This window comes from Grammomys surdaster, unplaced genomic scaffold (assembly GCF_004785775.1).
Source record: "Grammomys surdaster isolate TR1022 unplaced genomic scaffold, NIH_TR_1.0 129, whole genome shotgun sequence".
NCBI classification, from domain to species: domain Eukaryota; kingdom Metazoa; phylum Chordata; class Mammalia; order Rodentia; family Muridae; genus Grammomys; species Grammomys surdaster.
This window is the reverse complement of record NW_021604587.1, coordinates 4,483,074-4,505,515: the sequence shown is the minus strand read 5'-3', so window position 1 is coordinate 4,505,515 and position 22,442 is coordinate 4,483,074. Positions and strand designations below refer to the sequence as shown.

The following is a 22,442-nucleotide window of genomic DNA, read 5'->3' as shown; positions in this document are numbered from 1 at the left end:
TTCACGAGCTCTGGGGCCACATCTGAGGATGCTCAAAATACCTGGCTGGAGCTGGTAAGTAGAGATGAGAAGTAAAGGCACACAGCAGCAGATCTGGGTCACACACAGACTAAGGAGATGTGTCTCTAAAGTGATCAGCTGCTACTTTAAGGAACTCTATACCTATACTTACTATTTTAAACTCAGGGAAGGTGGAGAGCACAAACAATCATAAACGATCACATTCCCCAAATTTACTATTGCCTGTGAAGCCCATGTTACAGGAGCAGCATGCAAAAGAAAACAAATGCCAGACAAAACAACAACAACGAAACCAAAGCACCCAAGAAAAAAACAAAAACCCCAGTCCCTGCCTTCAGAGCAGTTGAGGTGCAAGCAAGGAGGCTGGTGCACACCCACTGTGGAAGCCCAAGAGCCTAGCTGGCCCCAGGGAGGAAGGATGCACTACATATGCCTATCTCCATATCTGGCTCGCCGCTCCTCATGGTTCCCTGTGCTGCAGCCAACGAGGGCCAGTGAAAGGCAAGCTGAGGGAGGCAGTGGGGGCACCTTCTTCATACTTTCTACAGAGTACCCTTTGGGATTATTCATGGTATATATTTAAAGAAAAAAACCTTAAAGTTTTAGAAAATCCTGAAGTAATGCCCACTGTCAATGAACTAGTGATTTTGAGGGATTCTCAAGACAACTAAAGTAGATGAAAGCAAAGCAACAAGCAAGCGAACATACAGGAGCACATAACACCATTAACACCCTTGCCACCAGAGGAAAGACCTTCTACATTGGCAGCCTAGGAGACCCTAATGTTTTTTCTACCTCTTGTCTAGTAATTCTGTGGAATCTCATTGTGGTGGTTTGAATGAATGGTCCCCAGAGGCTCCTATGTTTAAATGCTTGGTCCCCAGTCAGTGGAACTGTTTGGCAAGGGTTAGGAGGTGTGGCTTTGTTGAAGTGAGTGTGTCACTGGGAGTGTGCTTTTAGGTTTTAAAAGCCCATGCTGGGTCCAGTTCTCCCTCTCTGCCTGTGGGTCAGGATGTAGTTCTCAGCTAATAGTCCAGTGTCTGTCTGTATGCCACCATGCTTCCTGCCAGGATGATAATGAATTAGCCCTCTGAAACTTTAAGCAAGCCCCTAATTAAACTCTTACTTTTATAAATTGCCTTGCTCACGGTATATCTCCATAGCAGTAGAACAGGAACAAATAAAACCATCTATAACCACCCACCTACACAGGGACTTCAACTCATACACCTGTTTATGTTCAGCATTTACACTGGGCAGCCCAGGCCAGCCACAAGTATTGATCCAACTAGCCCTTCATTTATTCAGTGATTAGACAATGAAGGATCTTCATGTATTTAGCCAAACCAAATACAAAACAGAGATAGATGAGCACTCAGAACTGACCCCAGAAAAAAACAGATGATCCAGGAAATTGATGAAACTAGTTTAAAACAGTTCTAGTTTACCATTCTGAGAATTTTTAAAGGATTATGCCTCCACAAAATAAATGATACAGTTATTTAAGAGGAGGAGACAATGAGAAAGCATTCTATTACAAAATGTCCAAATAACACTCCTCCACTGTTGGTGGGATTTTAAGCTTGTACAACCACCATGGAAAGCAGTCTAGCGGTATCTCAGAAAATTGAACATAGTGTTACATGAGGACCCAGCTATACCACTCCTGGGCATATACCCAAAAGATGTTTCAACATACAACAGGGACACATGCTCCACCATGTTCATAGCAGCCTTATTTATAATAGCCAGAAGTTGGAAAGAACCCAGATGCCCTTCAACAGAAGAATGGATGCAGAAAATGTGATACATTTACACAATGGAGTACTACTCAGCTATTAAAAACAATGAGTTCATGAAATCCTTAGGCAAATGGATGGAGCTGGAAAATATCATCCTGAGTGAGGTAACCCAATCTCAAAGGAACATACATGGTGTGCACTCACTGATAAGTGGATATTAGCCCAAAAGCTCACAATACCTAAGATACAACGTATAGACCACATGAAACTCAAGAAGAAGAAGGAAGACCAAAGTGTGGGTGCTTTGGTCCTTTTTAGAAGGAGTATCAAAATCAACCAGAGCTCCCAAAGTCTAAACCTCCAGCCTGAGAACACAAAGGGAGGGACTCATGTCTCCACTTATATAGGTAACTGAGGGTAGCCTTGTCAGACATCAATGGAAGTAGAGGGCCATGGTCCCTGAAAGTTTGGATTCCCTAGTGTTGGGGAATTCGAGAGCAGGGAAATGGGACTGGGAAGATGTCTGGAGCGTACCCTCATAAAAATAGGAGGAGGGGGTATGGGATAAGGGGTTTGGGGGGGGGAGAATGGGAGAGGAGATAACATTGAAAGGTAAATACGTAAAATATCCAATTAAAAAAAAACAGATAAAGGGCCTAAAAAAAAGGACAGAGTTTACTTATTTCAAATTATTTTCAAAAGTTTCTAGGAGATGCTAATTGGCTAAGATCTTATTTTAAGCTCTCCACAAAAGAATTTAAGTCTCTGTTTAATATTCTCAAGAGAGATGTAAATTCTAACTTCCCTCAAAAATTAATTGACAAAAGAGAAATAATCTCACAAAAAGTAGAAGAAGCTATTATTAATCGATAAATCATATAGTCTGATTAGTTGACAGCTGTGCTATAACAGTCCTTTGATATAAGAGATTATTAATATAGATTTATATTTCGTTAAATAGTGTCTTCATGACTCTCTGAGTGTGGAAGGAGCGGCTGTTGGCGCTTCTGCCCTGATTTTATAAGAACTCTGAAAAATTGGCTTTAAAAACAAAAGAGGGGGAATGGTACCCCCCAGAAGGAGTCCCCCTGAAATACTTTCCATCATGCCTTGTTCACTTTTAACTCTCTAAAACTGAAAGCTCATGGCAAATCTGCTGACTGCCTCTGGCATCACTGAGGCCAATAAAAACTATGCCACAGCTATGTGGAAGGACCCTTTTACCCTTAAAGGGAATGGCCCAGACCCAGTTCTCTTATGGGGCTGAGGATTGATATGCCTGTTTGATATCACAGAAGGCACAGCTAACTGGCTACCAAAAAGATTAATGAAGTAAATAGATACCCCCACAAAGCCAGGCCCAACCATAAATAAGATGAATAACAATTGACATCCAGGGAAGAGAAATCTCCCTGAGAATTCCCATTTTTTTCCTTTTCAGGTAAAAATGAATCACCCATGATGTCTGCTGTTAGAAGTTCTAATCCAGATGCTGGCCTTCGAACTTATACTACTCAGACCTTCGATGGGCCATTGACAAGAATATCAAACAGCTAGAGAGTGACATCACTAATCTGAAGAAATCCCTCGTTTCGCTGTCTGAAGAGACTTCCAAAAATCACAAAGATCCTTATTGGACTTGATTTACTCTATTACAATAGAAAAGGCTGTGTACAGCTCTTGACTGTGTACAACCCTTAAAGAAGAATGTTGTCTTTACATAGACAAGACAGGGATGGTTAAAGAGAGCATGAAAAAGGTCAGAGAAGGCCCTGAGAAAAGTCAGAGAAAGAAAGAGAAAGATGAGTGCTGGTACAAGAATTGGTTTTCAGCCTCTCCATGGTTGTCAACCCTACTTCCTCCCATCTTGGGACCATTAATTGGGTTATTTTTGCTTATTTCTTCTTGTCCCTGTGCCTCAAATAGGCTGACTAACTTTGTGAAGCAACAGATAAATAATTTGGCAGCAAAACCTATTCAGATACATTATCATAAGTTAGCTATGAAGGACCACAAGACTCAAGATGAGGTTGTTACTCTATCCGGGGTGTTCCCAAAACCCATCTCCACCCAACCTAAAAGAGGGGACTTCCGCCCTTAGACCAAGCAGAGAAGGGCCACCCAGAACCCCCTCTGACTGGCAATCTGAATTCTTGCTTAGGCTGCGAGGCTAAGCACTGCAAGGCAATATAAATAAAAGTTAAAAATATCTCTCTGGGTTCCCTGAGGGACAAGCCTGACTGCATAGGGGTTGATGTCAAAAGTATCCCCTCTCCAGGAAAAAGACATCGGGATGGGTATGGCCCTCATGCCTCACTGGACAACGACAGGGGGACCGGAGCCATTACAAGGTCCCCTTCAAGTACTGGAGGTTAGGCCTCTATCCCCACCTTCGCAAGATTAGAATTGCCACAGCTCTTCTATACTTAGAGAAGGGAGGAGATGTCAGGGGCAGCCCTGCTTATACACTGAAGGCCTAAAATCAGCCATAGGCCTAAAATCAGCAATAGGCCTGTCATTCATGTATACTAACACCAAGTCTTGGGTCTCAGTGGAAAAACATTGAAACAGATGGCTATAAGCTATTGTAAACAGGCAACTTTTGTGGAAATTTACCAGCCTGAGTAGTCATAGACCTTGTAAATAGGTAGCCTTGGCAGATAATACCAACTTAGATAAGGACAAGTGAATCATAGGCAGAGTCATAGCCACCTGTCTCCTCAACCTTCATCCAGCTGATACCCTGTTCTGAAAGATATCTGTATTCCCCCTGAACATCCACACTCCAGTGTCATCCCCTTCCCCATGCCCTGCCTTTTTGTGTTTATAACCCCTGTGTGAATGAGTAAAAATTACGATTTGAAAAAAAAAATGTCCAAATAGACATCAAAGTGAAAGGCTACAGAGACCAAGAAGGTCACCTACTGTGAGTGGCTCTGGGTTTACATGGAAGCTTTTGGCCTTAAGATTCTTCATCTTCTTGACACTTTCAGGGTTGTCTGAGATGCTCTGGCTGTAGGCACTCACTGAAATGACAAAGATTTGGAGACCAAATGACCCTGCCTCATTTTCCACATGCAAGGAGGCCCCTCAAAATTCACAAGGACAAAATGGGTTTCCTAGAAATTTTTTATTAAACCTGGAAGGAGGAGACATTGACTACCCCCATCCAGGAACTGGAGAATGACTGAGGGAGGGAATAGAAGGGATTTTAATTTTTAGGTTGAAAAGCACATGTACATCCTCTCCAGCTAAAGCAAACACACTTCCCAAGCCCCATGAAGGGCTTTAAAAGTCACACCCCAACTGCAGAGAAGCCAGAGAAATAAACTGTTTGAAACATGTTGAGCTTTGTGACTTGGTTTCAGATTTTATATGTCTTACAATCCTTGCCCAGTTGTCCTTGGCTAATTACTGGAAGCTCACAGAAGGGTATAACTCACCTAAGCTGGACCTGCTGTCATACAGCCCATTCCCACCTTCGCTGATACTGCTCAGAAAGTGGTCACTGAGATTCACCGACTTGTTGAAGTACAGGCTCTGGCCAATGAAAACATTTCAAGCATTACTAATGATGGTGCTGCCATGTCTCAACAGAAAGAATGTTCATTGCTCTCCTACTCCTCAGGAGTGATACTGTGCCTGCCTATTCACAGGCCTGAGGCCTGGAACCTCGGGCACAGTAGGTAGCCAGTCTACTACTAAGTTATATCCCCGGGGTACTCTCTACTTTTAGTTTTGAGACAGTGTCTCACAAAGTTGTCCCAGATGGTTCTGAACTCACTCCAGCCTTTACCTTGATATCCTCATGCCTCAGCCTTCCAACTGGTTTATTTTGTATAAAACAAATAAGTCAAGGTGAATACCAGTAAACATTTTTGCTAGTCTTTTCCCAAGTTTGATGTATCCCAGACATAATCACTTCAATGAGTTCTAAATGTCCCAGAGGAGTACCAGAGCAAGGACGAGTTCCTACCAAATCCTTCTGTGCCAGACAACAGGCCTCTTTGATGGTTAGCACAAGTATTTATATAACCCTATGGAATTCCTTGTGAAAGTCATGTGTGGTGGTTTGAAAGAAAATGACCCACATAGAACCATAGGGATGGGGCACAATTAGGAGGTGTGGCCTTTTTGGAAGAGATATGGTCTTGTTGGGGGAAGTGGTCACTGGGTGTGGGCTTTGAGGTCTCAGATGCTCAAGCCACACCCAGCGTGGCAGTCACTTCTTGCTGCCTATGGATCCTGATGTAGAACTCTTAACTCCTTCTCCAGTATTATGTCTGCATGCATGTCACCATGCTTCCTGTCATGATGATAATGGACTAAATCTCTGAACTGTAAACCAGCCCCAATGAAATGTTCTCCTTTATAACAGTTGCTGTGGTCATGATGTCTCTTCACAGCAATAAAACTCTAACTAAGACATCAAGTTTCCTACTATTTGAAACTTTACTTTCTAGTCATTACATGAAAGCATTTATGATAACTGTAAGCCAGAATTCACCAGTTCAATCAGATCACGAATAACTTGTAAAGGATTACGTACCTTGTTTGAGACTTGAATATAGTTCAGCCTGATGCTAACTTCATAGCCATCTTCATGGACAGTGGCAGAGATAAGCTTTAAAAAGAAATTTAAGGACATTCTCAATTGTGGTGTGGGGCTCAATATCTAGGAATTCTGAGATATCAAACTCTGTATTTAATAAAATATCACAGAAAAAGGTTAAATAGAGAAACAAAGAAAATAAACTAAGTGAGACAAATAGAAAACAAAGAATAGCATACCCCAAACCAACTGATCTGTAATCCTAATTATAAATGAGTAAAATATTTCAATCAAGGACACAGACTCTCAGACTGAATAAGGAAACAAGATCCAAATTTATATTGTCTACAATAGACTTCCTTCAGTCAACCATATGGCTATGCCTTCACTTTTGAAATGGTATCCTGGTGAATGGGTGGGGATGCATTTCTTCATGCAATAAAGGAGCTCACAGTTAAACATCTTTTTCTGTAAGTTGTTGAACAACTTTAAACATGGTCCGCTAATGTTTTTGAAGATTAGATGGTAAAGTTTTTTTTTTAGGTCTTGTGAGGCATAACTTCTCTAAAGCAAATGCTTAGCCTTGCTGTTGTAGCTTAAAACAGCCACAGTTAACATGCAAATGGATGGAGATACCTCTGATCCAATAACCGGAGGGTACAGTTTGCTAAACTCCAGATTAGGATGAAGTATATATAAGCTATCAAAATATTTCATTCAAGGAAGCTGAGCAGTCCTTGAAAACAAGATGAGTTCAGTGTGGGATGGTCTTGTGACAGAGGAGCTGAAGGTCTGATTTGAAAGGGTGCCTTCTAGTTTGTGACAAACTGAAATGTTCTTCCACTGAACTGTCTCTTTTGTGCCAAAGAAAAGGCATGTGGCTTGAAATCTGCATGCTCATTACAATCTAAATGCCCAAGATGCAGCAGTGCAGTTTAGAGCAGCTTGCCAAACTTCTCTGGGCTGCAGTTACATTGGTAATCAAGCAAGACTTGCTATGAATATCTACAGAGTTAAAACCAAGCAATGAAACACAAAACAAAATAACTTTGATCTTGTGCCATTAAAAAACCACTACTTTCTAATATTCATGTCCATATTCCTCAGAAGAGCCAGGATAAGGGTGAAAAACAGAGAAGGAAGAGAAGGCACACTTAACAAGCAAAGTCTTAGGAAGGCCTGTTCCCAGGGATGCTCTGAGCAGAAGCCTCATCTTACCCACCTTTCCCATCCTGGGCTCTGCAATCAAGGCCCGGAATTCAGGGTTGTTCTGAGCATAGGACCTGAGGTGAGCAGAGATGTGGTCCAACTGCTTTCTCCAGTAGCCTAAAAAAGGAGAGAGACTCGAGCATGGATACGTCTTCCATATTTAAGAAGGACAGAAGCAAGTGTGGAAGATATGTTCTCAGGTTATTTTCTTGGGCCAACTGTGTTTATTTTCCACATAGAACCTCAAGTACATACTAAAGTAAATTCTACAACCATCCCAGATATTATATGTAACGATCACAGGTTACAGCATTTCAAAATTTCATGGATTGCTGCATGTCAAGCCCTTTCTTCTTGTGTAATTCTATCTTACATATAAGTCATATGTCTTAAATCTATGGGTTTGATAGTTATATTCATCCTAATCAACATACAGAATGTGCCCACTACTCCAGAAACTTTCCTATGGAAACCTGAGGAGCTTGACTCCCTTTCCCCAGAGAAACCAGTTTAGAAAGCAGTGAGAGGCTGGAGAGGTTGCTCAGTGATTATAGAGTGTGTGCTCTGGCAGGGGACACAGGTTTGATTCCTAGTACTTACATGGTGGCTCACAATCATCTCTAACTTTAGTTTCAGGGGATCTGATGTCTTCATTGACCTCCATGGGCAGACACCAAGCATACACGTAATGCAGATACATATATGCAGGCAAAACTCTCACACATGTAAAAGAAATAAACCTAAAAGTAATAATTTAAATTTTCTGGAAGTGTTTCTAAAGACATCAGTAAATTAAGTAATGAAAAAAAATGCATTGAAACTCAGAACACTCAGAGTCTGAATCATGATCCACTCTCTCTCCCTTCCTCTTGCCTAATATGATGGAAACTCTGCTCCAGCATTGTAACTGCCCCTGCTTCCAGGTAAGTACAGTCAGAACACAGTCCTGTCTATCTTAGTTCTAAGTTCCACCTCACTATCTCCTCAGAATAAACAAGACTTCCATATTTCTCCTCCTGCCACAACTGCTTATGACAGCCTAAGTCTCGGCCAGACTTCTCCTTCTTCCTGTCTAGTCATTACTCACAGGATGGAGGCTCTATGCTGATGTCATGTATTGTTGATACTGGGTACCCAGATCACCTGTTCTTGACTCACTTATCAAAGGTCCATTTTGAGAGAGGTAGAAATAGAAAACTATATATGATTGCTATATTCCTTGGGTTATTCTGAGAGAAAAGTACCATTGTCTATGCCAAAACATATTCTGCCCAAGGGGGAAAGAAGGCCAGAAATCAGAGTTTGGAAGTTCTTCCCAAAGCAACTGACTTCATTGTAGTCAGTGTGGAAAAGTTCAAGCTCGGAACAATGGAGAGAATGTGTGGTTGTTTGAATAAGTATGGCCCCATTGACTTGTGTGTTTTGAATGTTTGGTCCATATGGAGTGGCATTATTAGGAGGTGTGGCCTTGTTGGAGGAAATGTGTCACTGTGTGGGTGGGCTTAGAGGTTGTATGTGCTCAAGCTTGTCCCAGTGTGGCACATAGTCTCCTTCTGCCTGTGGATCAAGACATAGAGCTCCCAGCTCCTTCTCTAGCACCATGTCTTCCTGCACACTGCCATGCTTGCTACCATGATGATAATGGAATAAACTTCTGAAACTGTAAGCCAGTCCCAATTAAATGTTTTCCTTTATAAGAGTTGTTTTGGTCATGGTGTTTCTTCACAGCAATGAAACTCTAAAACAGGATAATAAGAGGCAAATTGAAGGCACTGGGTATTTAGCTCAGTGGTAGAGTGTTTGCCTCGTACGCACAAGGCCTTCAGCTCAGTACCAAAGAAGGAAGCAGGGGCAGTTACAATGCTGATAAATTTACTACAGATAACACCTAAATCATAGGCCAGCCACTTTACATCAATCCAGGATAATAATCAGGTAATAAGAGCTCTTTTGAAGTCAGAAAATTATTCAAATACTGGCCTAAGAAAATGCTACTGTAAAAGATCCCTCATTTAATTGGGTCAGTCTGTGGAAGGATTGATGGCCTACAACATGGTGGAAACAAACTATGTTAGCTCAATGGCTGGGAGTGCTCAGGGAGCCTTGCTGTACTGGCTGGTTTTGTGTCAACTTGACACAAGCTGGAGCTATCACAGAGAAAGGAACTTCAGTTAAGGAAATGCCTCCATGAGATCCAGCTGTAAGGCATTTTCTCAATTAGTGATCGAGGGGGAGGGCCCTTTTGGGCGGTGCCATCCCTGGGCTAGCGGTCTTGGGTTCTATAAGAAAGCAAGCTGAGCAAGCCAGTAAGTAACTTCCCTCCATGACTTCTGCATCAGCTCCTGCTTCCTGACCTGCTTGAGTTCCAGTCCTGACGTCCTTTGGTGATGAACAGCAATGTGGAAGTGTAAGCTGAATAAACCCTTTCCTCCCCAACTTACTTCTTGGTCATGATGTTTGTAAAGGAATAGAAACCCTGACTAAGATACTTGCCAAAACTTCAAAACCCTCGTCTTCCTAGGATGACAGAATGCAGGCCAAAGGTGTGCTCCCCAGTGAGCTGCATCTGAGTTTTCACACTGCAGGGTGAATTAACGTTCACTAGAAAGATTGAGCTAGCTGCTAGACAGATAATGTGCAAACAGCAGTGAAAAGCCTGGAGGGGAAACTAGCCCAGGCCTGAAATAATCAATTATTAAAAATCTCCAGCTTCAACAAAGAGTGAAAACAAAGAGGAAAGTTCAACTAAAACATAAGATTCAAAGGAAGGTGAGAAAAACTGCTTGTGACAGCAGCTACACATTGAGCCTTTAACCAAACTCCTAGGAGCCATTAGAAACATGCTCGGGGGTGAGGCTGCAGATCCCGTAGATGTTCCGCATTGTCCCTGCAGCTAGCGCGCTCTCTCTCTCTCTCTCTCTCTCTCTCTCTCTCTCTCTCTCTCTCTCTCTCTCTCTCTCTGGGACACTACGTGAAGGGAGCCTGTCACAAGGGCCAGAGAAATGTCAAGAGGAGGCGAGCCCACAGACAGGCAGATCAGTGGCTGTCAGGCAGCCTGGCACTTGGGAGAAAGGATGTGGAAGGTGACCATCAGAGCAGCACAGGATTGCTCCTGGGGTGCTGACTGTGTCCTGCAGACTATGAAGACAGCTACATAACATTATTAACGTGTTTGATGTCATTCAACTGCATGCTTAAGCACAGTTAAAATGGTGAACTTCATATGATGTGAGTTTTAAACACTAAAAAGTCGTAATGGCAGGTGATGACACGGTCTCAGCCTGTCTACTCCGCAGAGGCCTATATGTGTCATGAGACTCATGGACTAGACAGCAGGCTAGGAGTTAAAAGTACTGGAGGAGTAAAAGTTTAAGGAAAGGCTACTGTTTGTACAAAGAAAATGACCTGAACAAAGGAAAAGGAACATACTCCCAGTACACAAAAATAAACCTAAAAGGGAGAAAATATGGGAGGTTCTGTCAGAGAGAGGGTTTTCTCCCACCAGAAGCAACCGCCTCCCCTCACCTCTTCCTGGGCTGACAGCTGTGAGGACCAGCCTGTGGTCACTCATCTTCTCCTGCCTCTGCCTGTGAGAAGCCGCCTCCAGTTCCTTCTTTGCCAGGAGCTTGCCAGACGGGTAGAACAGGCCAGAGGTCTGTGTGCCCATGTCCTTCTTGGACCCATTGGCAGATGTGGGCAAAGGGACGTTTAGGGGCTGCCAGGCAGATCGGGGCTATGAGCAAGGGAGACAATACACTTAAAGATTAGAATAGAATTTCATTAAATTCATCTACAGTCAGAATATAATTTAAATCAGAATAAAAACACCAAAAAACTTTCTTTGAACTAAAAATTTTGTTGCTGGGTAGTGGTGGTGGCAGCGGCAGTGGTGGTGGCGGTAATGGTAGGCGGTGTTCTCTCTGCCATTGCTTCATCTTCCTGGCTTGTGTCTTTCCCAGCAACACTTAGCTTGATCCATGAAGGTAGCCCACTCCCCTTGGCCATTTATTGTCCCCAGTTCAGTCAACAAATGATGCTTCTATCCTGCCTGGGGCCTGTAAGACTTCTACCTGCTCAGTTCTATAATTCAGTTGAATAGTCTTTACTATGCAAACACATTCAACTGCTAAGAGCCAATTTCTTTGATGCATCTAAGAAAGTCACCATGGAAGGCTGTGTAGGCTGTCTGATGTCACTACATCTTAGAGAGGCACCGTTCACATAGCACCCAATGTATGTTTGTGTATTTGTTAGGATAAATTTCCTGGTAGAGAAGAGAAAATATCTAAGAATGTACTACAAACAATTATTAGCAGATGGCAAACAGTATAAGAAAGAACACCTTTTTTTTTTTCACTTAAACTATGGTGTGAATGGACCCCAGAGGGCCCTACAAGTGTGACTGAGCTAAGAGGCATTTGTCCCTCACAAGTGCATGCGCAGTCTCTTAGTTTCCATCAGTGAAGAGAGAAGGTGACTGCTGAAGCATCGTGCAGCTTAGAGAATCCGTGAAAACTAACAGGAAAACAGTTGACCCTGTGTGTGCTGCTCAGTGACAAGCCAGAGGCTACTGACAGGGAAAAATCTTACACATTTGATATAAGTTTTCTAAGATACAGCAGAGCAGGGAGGAAGATTCTTGGAATGCTACTGGAAAAATCCAAGAGGAGATCATTCTGCCCTATGCAGAGAAAGTTACTCCTTTCTGGGGCACTACATCCACTGCCTCGGGCTGTTAGACCTGAATCTCTGTCAGAACAATGCAATTTTAGTTTCTTGATTTTTGTTTTTTGGAGACAAGGTTTTACTTTCTACTCTAGGCTAGATTTGAACTTGTACAGATATGTAACTTCTGAAGAAATCATTCAAGCATTTAAAGCCTAAATTGAATTTATTTACATGCCTAGTTCAAAGTCTATGTGCAAGGTCTACATATTTTGGCTCTGTTCTCCTGGGCTGATTCACGGGGCACACAAACTCAGAGATACACCTGAGCGGCAGTTCTTACCTCAGGAAATGGGCGAGGCCCCCCAGCAACTATGGCCAAGCTGCTGTTCATTCTAAATCGTGTTATGGACTTCACGTAAATACCACAGGTGCCACAGAATCGGGCAGTCAGGTGATTGCTGGCCCCACATTTTGGGCAGACAGAGCGGCTAGCAGAAATGCCAAGCTAGAGAACAGAAAATATATGTATGACTTTAGAGTTTTAATTCATTCGTTTGAACTATTCTCACACCATACAATTTCTAGCCATCAAAATCGCATAGGCTCCCACCTACTGACCTAACAGCTCTACCTCTAGACTTTCTTCTACATGTGGACGAGCACTTAAAGAAACATATCACAGGCTATCTTTTATAGTATTATAGGTACTTAAAAATTACTTCTTAAATTTATTTTATGTTTGCACGTGCGTGTGCGTGTGCGTGTGCATGTGCGTGCGTGTGCGTGTGCGTGTGCGTGTGCGTGTGCGTGTGTGTGTGTGTGTGTATTACAGGGCCTTGGAGGAGGTTAGGGGACAACTTCGGAGACTTGGTTGTTTCTTTCTACCATGTGGATGGCAAACATTGAATTCAGGACTTCAGGCTTGGTGGAAGATGCTCCCACCCACTGAGCCATATTTCCAGCCTGGTAGTGCAGTCTAGAGGAAACAACTGGGAACAACCTTAGTGTTCAGCAATGGGGGATATCATCTAAATAAGCCATGATGTGTGCACATAAAGTCTATATTATAGACAATGAAATGCAAAGCTACTATAGAAAAGCATGGAGAGGAACTAGCACAGTACATTGCCAGGAGAATAGGCTGGGTCAGTAAGCTCCAGCCCACTGGGGAACTGAAGGAACACCTGGTTTCTCAGGGCAGGATTGCTTCTGAGCAGAGGAGCTGCTGCCGACAAGAAGACAGCCATCACCCTAAGCCTTTTATTACTCACATGCTATATCAGATAAACATACATAATGTGAATGATGTGGCAGATACTGCTGATAAAATTACCTATAGCCTGAGGTCAGTATTTCTATTTTGGTCAAGCTTCAATAAAGGCATATATAGCTAGAGCATGCTAGCCCTTTTTGTCCTAGGAATACTTCCTGCCCATCGTGTTAAAGCTTGCCTTTAACAACATCAACATGTTGGCAGCCAAAGTACATGGCTTGAAACTGAAAATGGGCCCCCAGACAGAGTTATTAATTTAACAGACTGGCAAGCCAAGGACGGGTAAGATTCTGCACAAAGCCTTATCAACCTAAGACATAAATGCATTGCTTTTGATAATGCATTCCATAATGGGTAAGGAAAGCATTCTTGTCAAATGACCTAAGACATGCTCAGTCTTGTTTATAAAATAAAAAAGGGGGAAAGACAGAGATCTTTTGGAGCTGCTTGGCAAGAATCTGGCATTGGCCAAGGACAAGGAAATGGGCTGCTGGGTAGGAATCTGACATTGGCCAAAGATAAGGAAGTGGGCTTCAGGCAGGAATCTGACATAAGGCTAGAACAAAGATGTAATTTCAGGCAGGAATCTAAATCTTAGGCTAGAACAAAGAAGTAATTTCAAACTAGTTTTCAAACTAGTTTTTCAAACTATCTCCAAATTCTTGTTACAGAAACCATAGGAAGTGTTTCCTGAAAGGTCATAGGGAGACCTTGGTGGACTGGGTGCCCAGCACAAAAAGGCTCAGCCTTTTCTGTTGTTAGTGTGGTTGTCTTGTCTTGTTCCAAGACAGGGTTTCTCTATGTAACTCTGACTGTCCTGGAACTCCTCTGTAGACCGGGCCAGTCTCACACTCACAGAGATCTGCCGGCTTTGGCCTCCTGGATTCTGGGATTAAAGGTATCCCCACCACCACCTGGTGAGCTCAGTCTTAAAGTACCTACCATGGCTCCACACCAGTCACAGAATGATGCGTCCCAGAGGTTCTGGCAGCCACATCTGGAGCAGGAAATGGTCTCCCCATTTCGAGTAGGTGGATGAGGGACTTCATCTCCATTGTACAGCCACTGCTGAACAAAGCAGCATTGACAGGCAATCAGAACTATATTCTCCAGTCCCCACTCCATCCAAAGAAAGGAATAAAGCCTAAAAATGACAGAAACTAGAACTACAAACCCCCCTTTTGGACAAAAGAAGTAAAAGATTCATTTATGTTTATTTGTTTGTTTGCTTGAGATAGAGTCTTTCTATATAATCCTGGCTATATAGACCAGGCTGGCCTCAAATTCACAGAGATTCTCCTTCCTCTACCTCCCAAGTGCTGGGATTAAAGGTGAGTATGACAAAGGCTAGCCCACATTCACCATTTTTTTTTTTTTGTTTTTTTGAGACAGGGTTTCTCTGTGTAGCTCTGGCTGTCCTGGAACTCACTCTGTAGACTAGGCTGGCCTCGAACTCAGAGATCCGCCTGCCTCTGCCTCCCAAGTGCTGGGATTAAAGGCGTGTGCCACCACTCCCTGGCCACATTCACCATTTTTAAAGTTCATATTTGTGGTGGTTTGAATATGCTTGGTCCATAAGAATGCTCCCTCCTTGACTATAATAGACTAAACCTCTGAACGTGTAAGTCAGCCCCAATTAAATGTTGTCTTAGAAGAGTTGCCTTGGTCATGGTATCTATTCATAGCAATGGAAACTGTAACTAAGACAATATTCCTCCCTGGAAATCACAGGAAGTTGATAAAAATGGTGCTTCCTGTATGTCTGTACTGCTCTATATCACTGGTATCTCAGGCTGAGCAAGCCAGCTGTTGATTACTGGAACATTACTGATAACCAAGCTGAGCCATGCAGGGCTGTGACTGAAACTTATCTTCTACCCTTTGCCCTAACGAAATGTTGCTTTATTTTCTATTCTGGGCATGGAAACAATGGGGTAAGGAAAGAGCCACTTTTCTTCTAACTTGTAAGCCCACATTTGAGGCTGGAAAGATGACTCAGTAGTTAAAGAGAACATGTCACTCTTTCAGAGGATCTTGGTTTGATTCCCTGCACCCATTCAGTAATTTGCAACTGTCTGTAACTCCAGTTCTAGGGGACCTGACTTTCTTCTCACCTCTGAGGACACAAGACACACAAGTGGCATACAGAAATACATGCAGATAAAACACGCATATACATAAATCATAAAATTAAAAAAAACATAAGAGCCCATTTATACTCCATGTTGTAGGACCTGCAGATCCACACAGTAAGTAGTCCAGCATATACACAGGGCCAGCTGCTCACAGCTTGTTTGTTTTGAGCTACTCTTTAACACAGGCATTTCTAGGTGGCTCTCTGGGAAGGATGTAAACTCTATCACTGGAGTATGTGAACCCTTACTACACAGGGACAGTAGTGAGGGAAGCAATGTGGGGAGAAGCTCCAACACCATGAATCTCAGAGGCGAGGCTGCCGCCTGACCAGAGACAACTTTTGCAATGATTCCCTGCCTTTCTTCAGATTCCCTGTAAAGTGTGCCAGCTGGGGATGGAATGGAGAAGGCAGACTGTGGAATGTTAGTTCCCTGGCTTCCCAGATTGCCATATCTCCCAAGAAAGTATAGTTTCGTGACTCAGCTCCTGTCTCTGGCCCCTGGCTCCAGTATTCTAGTAACACAAGGAATTCTTTTATTGTGAAGAGGGAAATGGTTGTTTCTTGAGAATTTCTGACACTGTTAGGTAGACCTGGGTTAGAACCTTGACTCCTGGTCCTTACTCACTATTGTGTAATGTAACAGCTTCTTGCTTCCCCCTGGGGATGATAGTAAAAGTGGCAGTTTGGTGACTAGATGCAGGCACTGGTCTGCAACCTTATGTCTCATTTGACAGCCTGTTGTCCAGACTCCACAGTCCTGTCCATTTAACAGTGTCTTCACAGGTCTGCAGTGGGTTTGGGATCTTCAATGCCAAGTGAGTATGAAAGAAAGCAGGCTTTCTACTAGGTGCTGACTTATGCACACAAACAGACCCTAATTCTACATTCCATCCCACTTATGCAATACCAGTGATCCTGGCACCTAGGTGTCAAATAGTTATTGATTCAATGAATAACAAATCCAATTAATACCCAAATACATATACTGCCGCATATTCCATATGTAATATTAAATATATGGACAACAACAACAAAATATTTTTCTAAGGACAATTTTCTCTCAAAGATAGTCACTTTACTTAACTGTATTTGTTAACCAAACGAAGAATTTTTTTTTTATAGAAATGGTTCTTATCAGTCCATAAGATGGGGAACTGAGGAAGGAATATTTCTATGTTCATTAACCTAGTTTCTGTTCAATCAGAGACAGGCTTTTTGGGATAATCCAAAAGGCACAATTCTTTGGAAGCTTTTACTTCAGATCTTACATTTCAATTATCTTAATATTAATTTTTCTTTTTAAAAAGAATAAGATTTATTTTCATTTTATGTATGTGAGTATATTTTTCTATATATATGTATGTGTACCATGTACATGTCTTGTGCCAGAGGACATCAGAAGAGGGTACTGGATTCCCTGCAACTGAAATTATGGATGGTCATGAGCCACCATGTGGGTCTTGACACGGAAACCAGGTTGTCTGCAGGAGCAGTGAACGCTACTAATTGCTGAGCCACTAAACTAAATGTTGACAGAGATTTTTTGCCAATGTGGGGTTCTAAATACAAAGCCTTCAGATTTTTATTGAGAATTGTGGAGGTCTGAATATGCTTGGCCTAAGTGTCGAACTATTAGGAGGCGTGGCCTTGATGGAGGAAGTGTGTCACTGTGGGAGTGGATGTAAGAGATTTTCCTCCTAGCAGTCTTCTGTTTGCATTTGGAATAAGATTTAGAACTCTCAGCTCCTCCAGCACTGTGTCTGCCTGCATACTGCCATGCTTCCCACCATGATGATAATGGACGGAATGAACCTCTGAACAGGTAAGCCAGCCCCAATTAAATGTTGTCCTTTATAATACTTGCCTTGGTCGTGGTGTCTCTCCTCAGCAATGGACAAAGACTAACTAAGACAAAGATTAAAGTCCCAGTGGACTTTTAAAGTTGCTTTATGGAAAGAAAAATGATCATACCCTAGCATATCAATGTTGCTATCAAAGACATGAAGCTATCACATTGAACATGCATTGCTACTTTCTGCCATTTCTATAAACACTATCATTCTAAAACCTAACTCCTCATAAGCCATTCAGATGCAAATGTATCTCTAAAAACATTCAACTTTGGGGCCCTGGAGCCATGTTTTAGCAGTTAAGAGCACTAGTTGCTTTTGTGCAAGACCAGGGTTTGATTCTCACCCACATGTAGCTCACAATTATCTGTATCTCCGGCTCCAGGGGATTCAATGATCTCTTCTGACATCCATGGTCATCAGACATGCACATGGTGCATACACATGCATGCAGGGAAGACACTTATATATGTAAAGTAAAATAAATCAATCTAATTTTTAAAAACAAATTTGTATTGCTCCTAAAAAGTTTTGTTGACAGATGAAAACCATAAATGGAAGAATCATATCACTGACAGTTAATATAATTGACTTAACATGTGTATGTATTACTTTTGATGAGAAGTCCAGCAAACCAAAGGAAAAGGATAGGAGGAGGGAAGAGGGAAGGGATGAAAATCCTCTTACATTATTTCTTCAGGCTCTTGTGCTTATAATCTAGGATAGCCTCAAGCTCACAATCCTCCTGTTTCAGTTTTCCAAGCATTAGGATTATAGAAGTGTGACCCCACACTCAGAGTTTCATGTGTCCCATGGTGGCTTCAAATTGAGAATGACCTTAAACATGGTTTATGTAGTGATCGGACTCAAACACAAAGCCCCTGGAATACTAGGCAAACAGTTTACCAAATGAGATATCTCCAGCCAAAACTTAAATCTTTTGATGAGAAATCTACTTGATTCTATCAGAACGTCCACTCCAAGAAGGATTTCCACGAGTGTCATCATTTTCTACAGTTATGCTTTCATAACCTCACTGTCATTCCCTCAGGTGTCATGGAGAATGACAATGCAATTTCATGATGACAGAATACTAAAAATATGAGCCCACATTACCAGGCAGCTACAAATACAAGATTCGCCCAATTTACAACAGATTTGATTTGGGAATAATGTGTGGATGTTCTGCTTAATATTGCCAGTCTCATTAGCCTATTTCCACGGTTGGTTCTGAAAATTCAGTTATGGAACAGGGATAATTTTTTAAACCTGCAGATTTTCCTTTAGATGGCAATGGCGTAAGACTGGACAGCTACAAAATCTGCTCCTGATGCATGAAGACTCTGGAGAGTGGACAAGTACACACGTGGGAGGAGAGTTATGCAAATTTAGTTCCGGTCTTAGCCTTTAGCTTTGGGCTGTGAGCACAGCACACAACACATGCCGAGTGGGGGGCAAAGGGGAGGGAGTGAGGGGGACCAGAAAACTAAATTGAATACAAGCACTCTTTTTGCCCCTCCTTTTCTTGAACTGTTTAAGGCAGAGGTTATGATACCTTTACGAGGTGTGCAATGCATAGGTGCAGGATACATACGTGTAACTATAGTAGGAAGGATGAGGTCGGGGGAATCTGACCTATCGAATGGCACTCTTTCACTACCACTTTAATATGCCTAGAAAAATACACGATCCAAATACTAGGATCTGAATCACATGTGGAGGGGTTTCTCCACATGGGAACATTCAACAAATTTTAATTAATAAGAATAATTTATACAGTGGGCTGGAGGGATAATGCTGAGGTAAAAAGCACTGACTGCTCTTCCAGGGGACCTGGGCTCAGCACCCACAAGGCAGACCTAGGGGATCCATAGCCCTGTTCTGGCTTCTGCAAGCACTGCATGCATGTGCTGCACATGCATTCAGCAAATACTCAAACACATAAACAATAAAATCTAAAAAAAGATTATATGTGCAATGGTGAAATCTCTCTCACTGGTCATATGCAGCACCTCCTTTACTTCTCCTTGTCAGATAGTAAGAACATCATTTTGTCTCTTGGAAAGTTTCAAAGACACAGTAATGATGATCAATAACACAGGGGAAAAGAATTAACTGGTCATCATGATGTACAAAAGAACTATTGACTGTATCTTCAGAAGCATAGTCTATCTTCCACCAACGTCTCCCGAAACCGTCACCTAACAGTCTCTGTGGGTTTTTCATTTGTTTTGTTTTTATGATGTCTTCACATCATGAATGCAAATGAGATCATTCAGTATCTGACTCTGTGCCTGGCTTACTTCACACTGAACAGAATGGCTCTATGTTACAGATGAAAGGAGTTCCTTTTAAAGGCTGGATAGTATTCTACTCAGTATGCACGCCACATTTTCTTTATCTGTTCCTTCCTAGTAAAGTCAGGTTGCTGTTGTGCAGTGGCTACTGTGAGCTGCAATGATCAGGGGATGCAGCTATCTCGTTGACACACTGATATTTTCTTTGGGTATATATGTAGTAGTAAAACTGCTGGATCACATGATAATATATTTTTAAATTTTAGAGGTATCACCAGACTGTTTTACACATGTTTATATTAATTTACATTTCCAGCAATAGTGTATAAGCGTTCTTCTTTTTCCACAGACTCATCAACATTTGTTATTTTTATCTTTTTGATAAAAGCTATTATAACTGGAGTGAAGCAATATCTCATTTTAAAAGTTAGTTTATTTGTGTGTGTGTGTGTGCATTCACACATGCTTACCATGGAGGGCACAAGGAGGTCAGAGGACAACTTTGGGAGTTGGTTTTGCTCTTCTACCCTGGGATCCAGGGATCAAACTTGGGTTGTGAAGCTTGCACATCAAGTGTTTTTGTTACCTGCTGAACCACCTCCCTGGCCTCCAGCTGATGGTTAGTGGTGTTGAACATTTTTCAAGTGCCTATAGGCTGTTTGTAACACTTTTTAGAATATCTATTTGAGTCCTTTGTTCACATTTTGGCCACCTTTTGTCGTGGAGTTGTTTTAGTCTGTCAATATTGGGGTGGTAACTCCTGGGGAAATGCAGTTTGAGTGTCTTCTTCCACCCTTCTGATTCCTTTGCTGTGCAGACTTGTCTTCCTTTTATGCAGCCCTGTTTGTCTATTTCTACCTTTGTTACTGTATTTTAGGGTCATAGCCGAAATGTCATCAGTAGAAAATGTTCTGGGGGCTAGAGAGATAGTTCAGAGGTTAAGAGCACTGACTGCTTGCTCTCCCAGAGGTCCTGAGCTTAATTCCCAGCAACCACATAGTAGCTCACAACCATCTGTAATGGGATGTGATGCCCTCTTCTGCTGTGCCTGAAGACAGTAACAATGATAGTGTACACACACACACACACACACATATAATAAAAAATCTTTAAAAAAAAAAAAAAAGAAGAAGAAGGATCTGGGCAGTGGTGGTGCACGCCTTTAATCCCAGCACTTGGGAGGCAGAGACAGGCGGATTTCTGAGTTTGAGGCCAGTCTGGTCTACAGAGTGAGTTCCAGGAGAGCCAGGATTATACAGAGAAACCCTGTCTCAAAAAACAAAACAACAACAAAAAGAAAAGAAAAGAAAAGAAAAGAAAAGAAAAGAAAAGAAAATGTTCTGAGGTTTCCTTTGTTTCTTCTAGTAGCTTTGTAGTTTCAAGTCTTGGGTTTCAAATCTTTAGTTCATTTTTAATTGACTGCTGTACACACAAGAAAAGGGGGCAGTTCCATTCTTCTGGAGGCTGAGATCTGGTTTTCTTAGCACAATTTATTAAAGAAATTGTCCTTTCCTCATTTTATGTTCTTAGAATCTTTGTCCAAAATCAACTGGTGAAGGGCTAAGGAGACAGCTCAGTGGTTAAGAGGGTTGCTTTCCAGAGGACCCCAGTTCAATTTCCAGTTCCCAACCATCTGTAACTCCAGTCCAAAGACATCCAATACCATCTTCCGGCCTTTTAAGACACCAGGCATACACATGGTGCACAGACATACATGATGACAAAGACTCATATATATGTTATAAGTAAATAATACAAAAATACAAAGAAATAAGTAAATAAATAGCAAACAAGTTTTGAGTGTCTTGTTCCATCTTGCTGATCCTGAGTCTTGCTGTGTAGCCAAGGCTGGCATGGAATTCATGCTTCTCCTGCCTCACCCTACTGCTGGCTTGTTAACATGCTCAGATTTTCTTCTATTTTTTTTATCGACGCTTTAAACTTTTCATTTTTAATGTTTATATCTAATTATTTACTACTTCTTCTTCAAAAGTTGCTAGAAGAAATAGAAAAACAAAAAACAAATCCAAAACAAAAGCAAACAAACAGAAAACCCAGCAGAGCATGTGTGTGGATACATCCTAAATTGAAAATGTGAAGAAAAAAAAAAGTTCAGACATGGTGACATACACCTTACTTAATCAGGAAGCTGAAGCAGACAGATCCCTGTGAGCTTGGTCAACATACTGAGTTCCAGGCCAGCCAGGGTTATACAGTGAGACCCTGTCTAAAAAAAAAAAAAATTCAACAAGTGAGCAAATAGTAAAAAAGAAATTTGAAAAAAGAGGATCAAATTAAAATCAAAGCAAAGAGAAGAAAATAATAAAAAGCAAAATAAAACCATTGGACTGAGCACAGGGTCCCTGATGGAGGAGTTAGAGAGGGACTGAAGGAGCTGAGGGTTTGCAACCCTGTGGGGAGAGCAACAGTGTCAACTGGCCAGACCCCCCAGAACTTCCGGGGACTGGACCACCAATCAAAGAGTACACATGGAGGACCCATGGCTCTGGCCGCATCTGTGGCAGAGGATGGCCTTGTTGAACATCAGTAGGAGAAGCAGCCCTTGGCCCTGTGGGGGTTGGATGCCCCCAGTATAGGGGAATGCCAGGTTGGGTGGGTGGGGTAGCACCCTCATAGAAGCAAGGGTAGGGGGGATGGTATAGGGGGTTTCTGGAGAGGAGACCTGGTGAGGG

At 42.1% G+C, this 22,442-nt stretch overlaps 1 protein-coding gene across 1 annotated transcript in view; it reads right to left on the bottom strand.

Annotated features, from left to right (window-relative positions):
* The window catches only part of Dzank1 (double zinc ribbon and ankyrin repeat domains 1), a 54,577-nt gene that overhangs the window by 5,578 nt on the left and 26,557 nt on the right, over nucleotides 1–22,442 (bottom strand). Inside the window, exons 11-17 of the mRNA XM_028756781.1 lie at nucleotides 14,408–14,533; nucleotides 12,533–12,697; nucleotides 11,050–11,257; nucleotides 7,538–7,641; nucleotides 6,313–6,387; nucleotides 5,207–5,303; nucleotides 4,689–4,789 (exon numbers count right to left, since the gene is read on the bottom strand). Coding sequence (XP_028612614.1) covers nucleotides 4,689–4,789; nucleotides 5,207–5,303; nucleotides 6,313–6,387; nucleotides 7,538–7,641; nucleotides 11,050–11,257; nucleotides 12,533–12,697; nucleotides 14,408–14,533 — 876 coding nt within the window. The remainder of the gene's footprint in view (nucleotides 1–4,688; nucleotides 4,790–5,206; nucleotides 5,304–6,312; nucleotides 6,388–7,537; nucleotides 7,642–11,049; nucleotides 11,258–12,532; nucleotides 12,698–14,407; nucleotides 14,534–22,442) is intronic.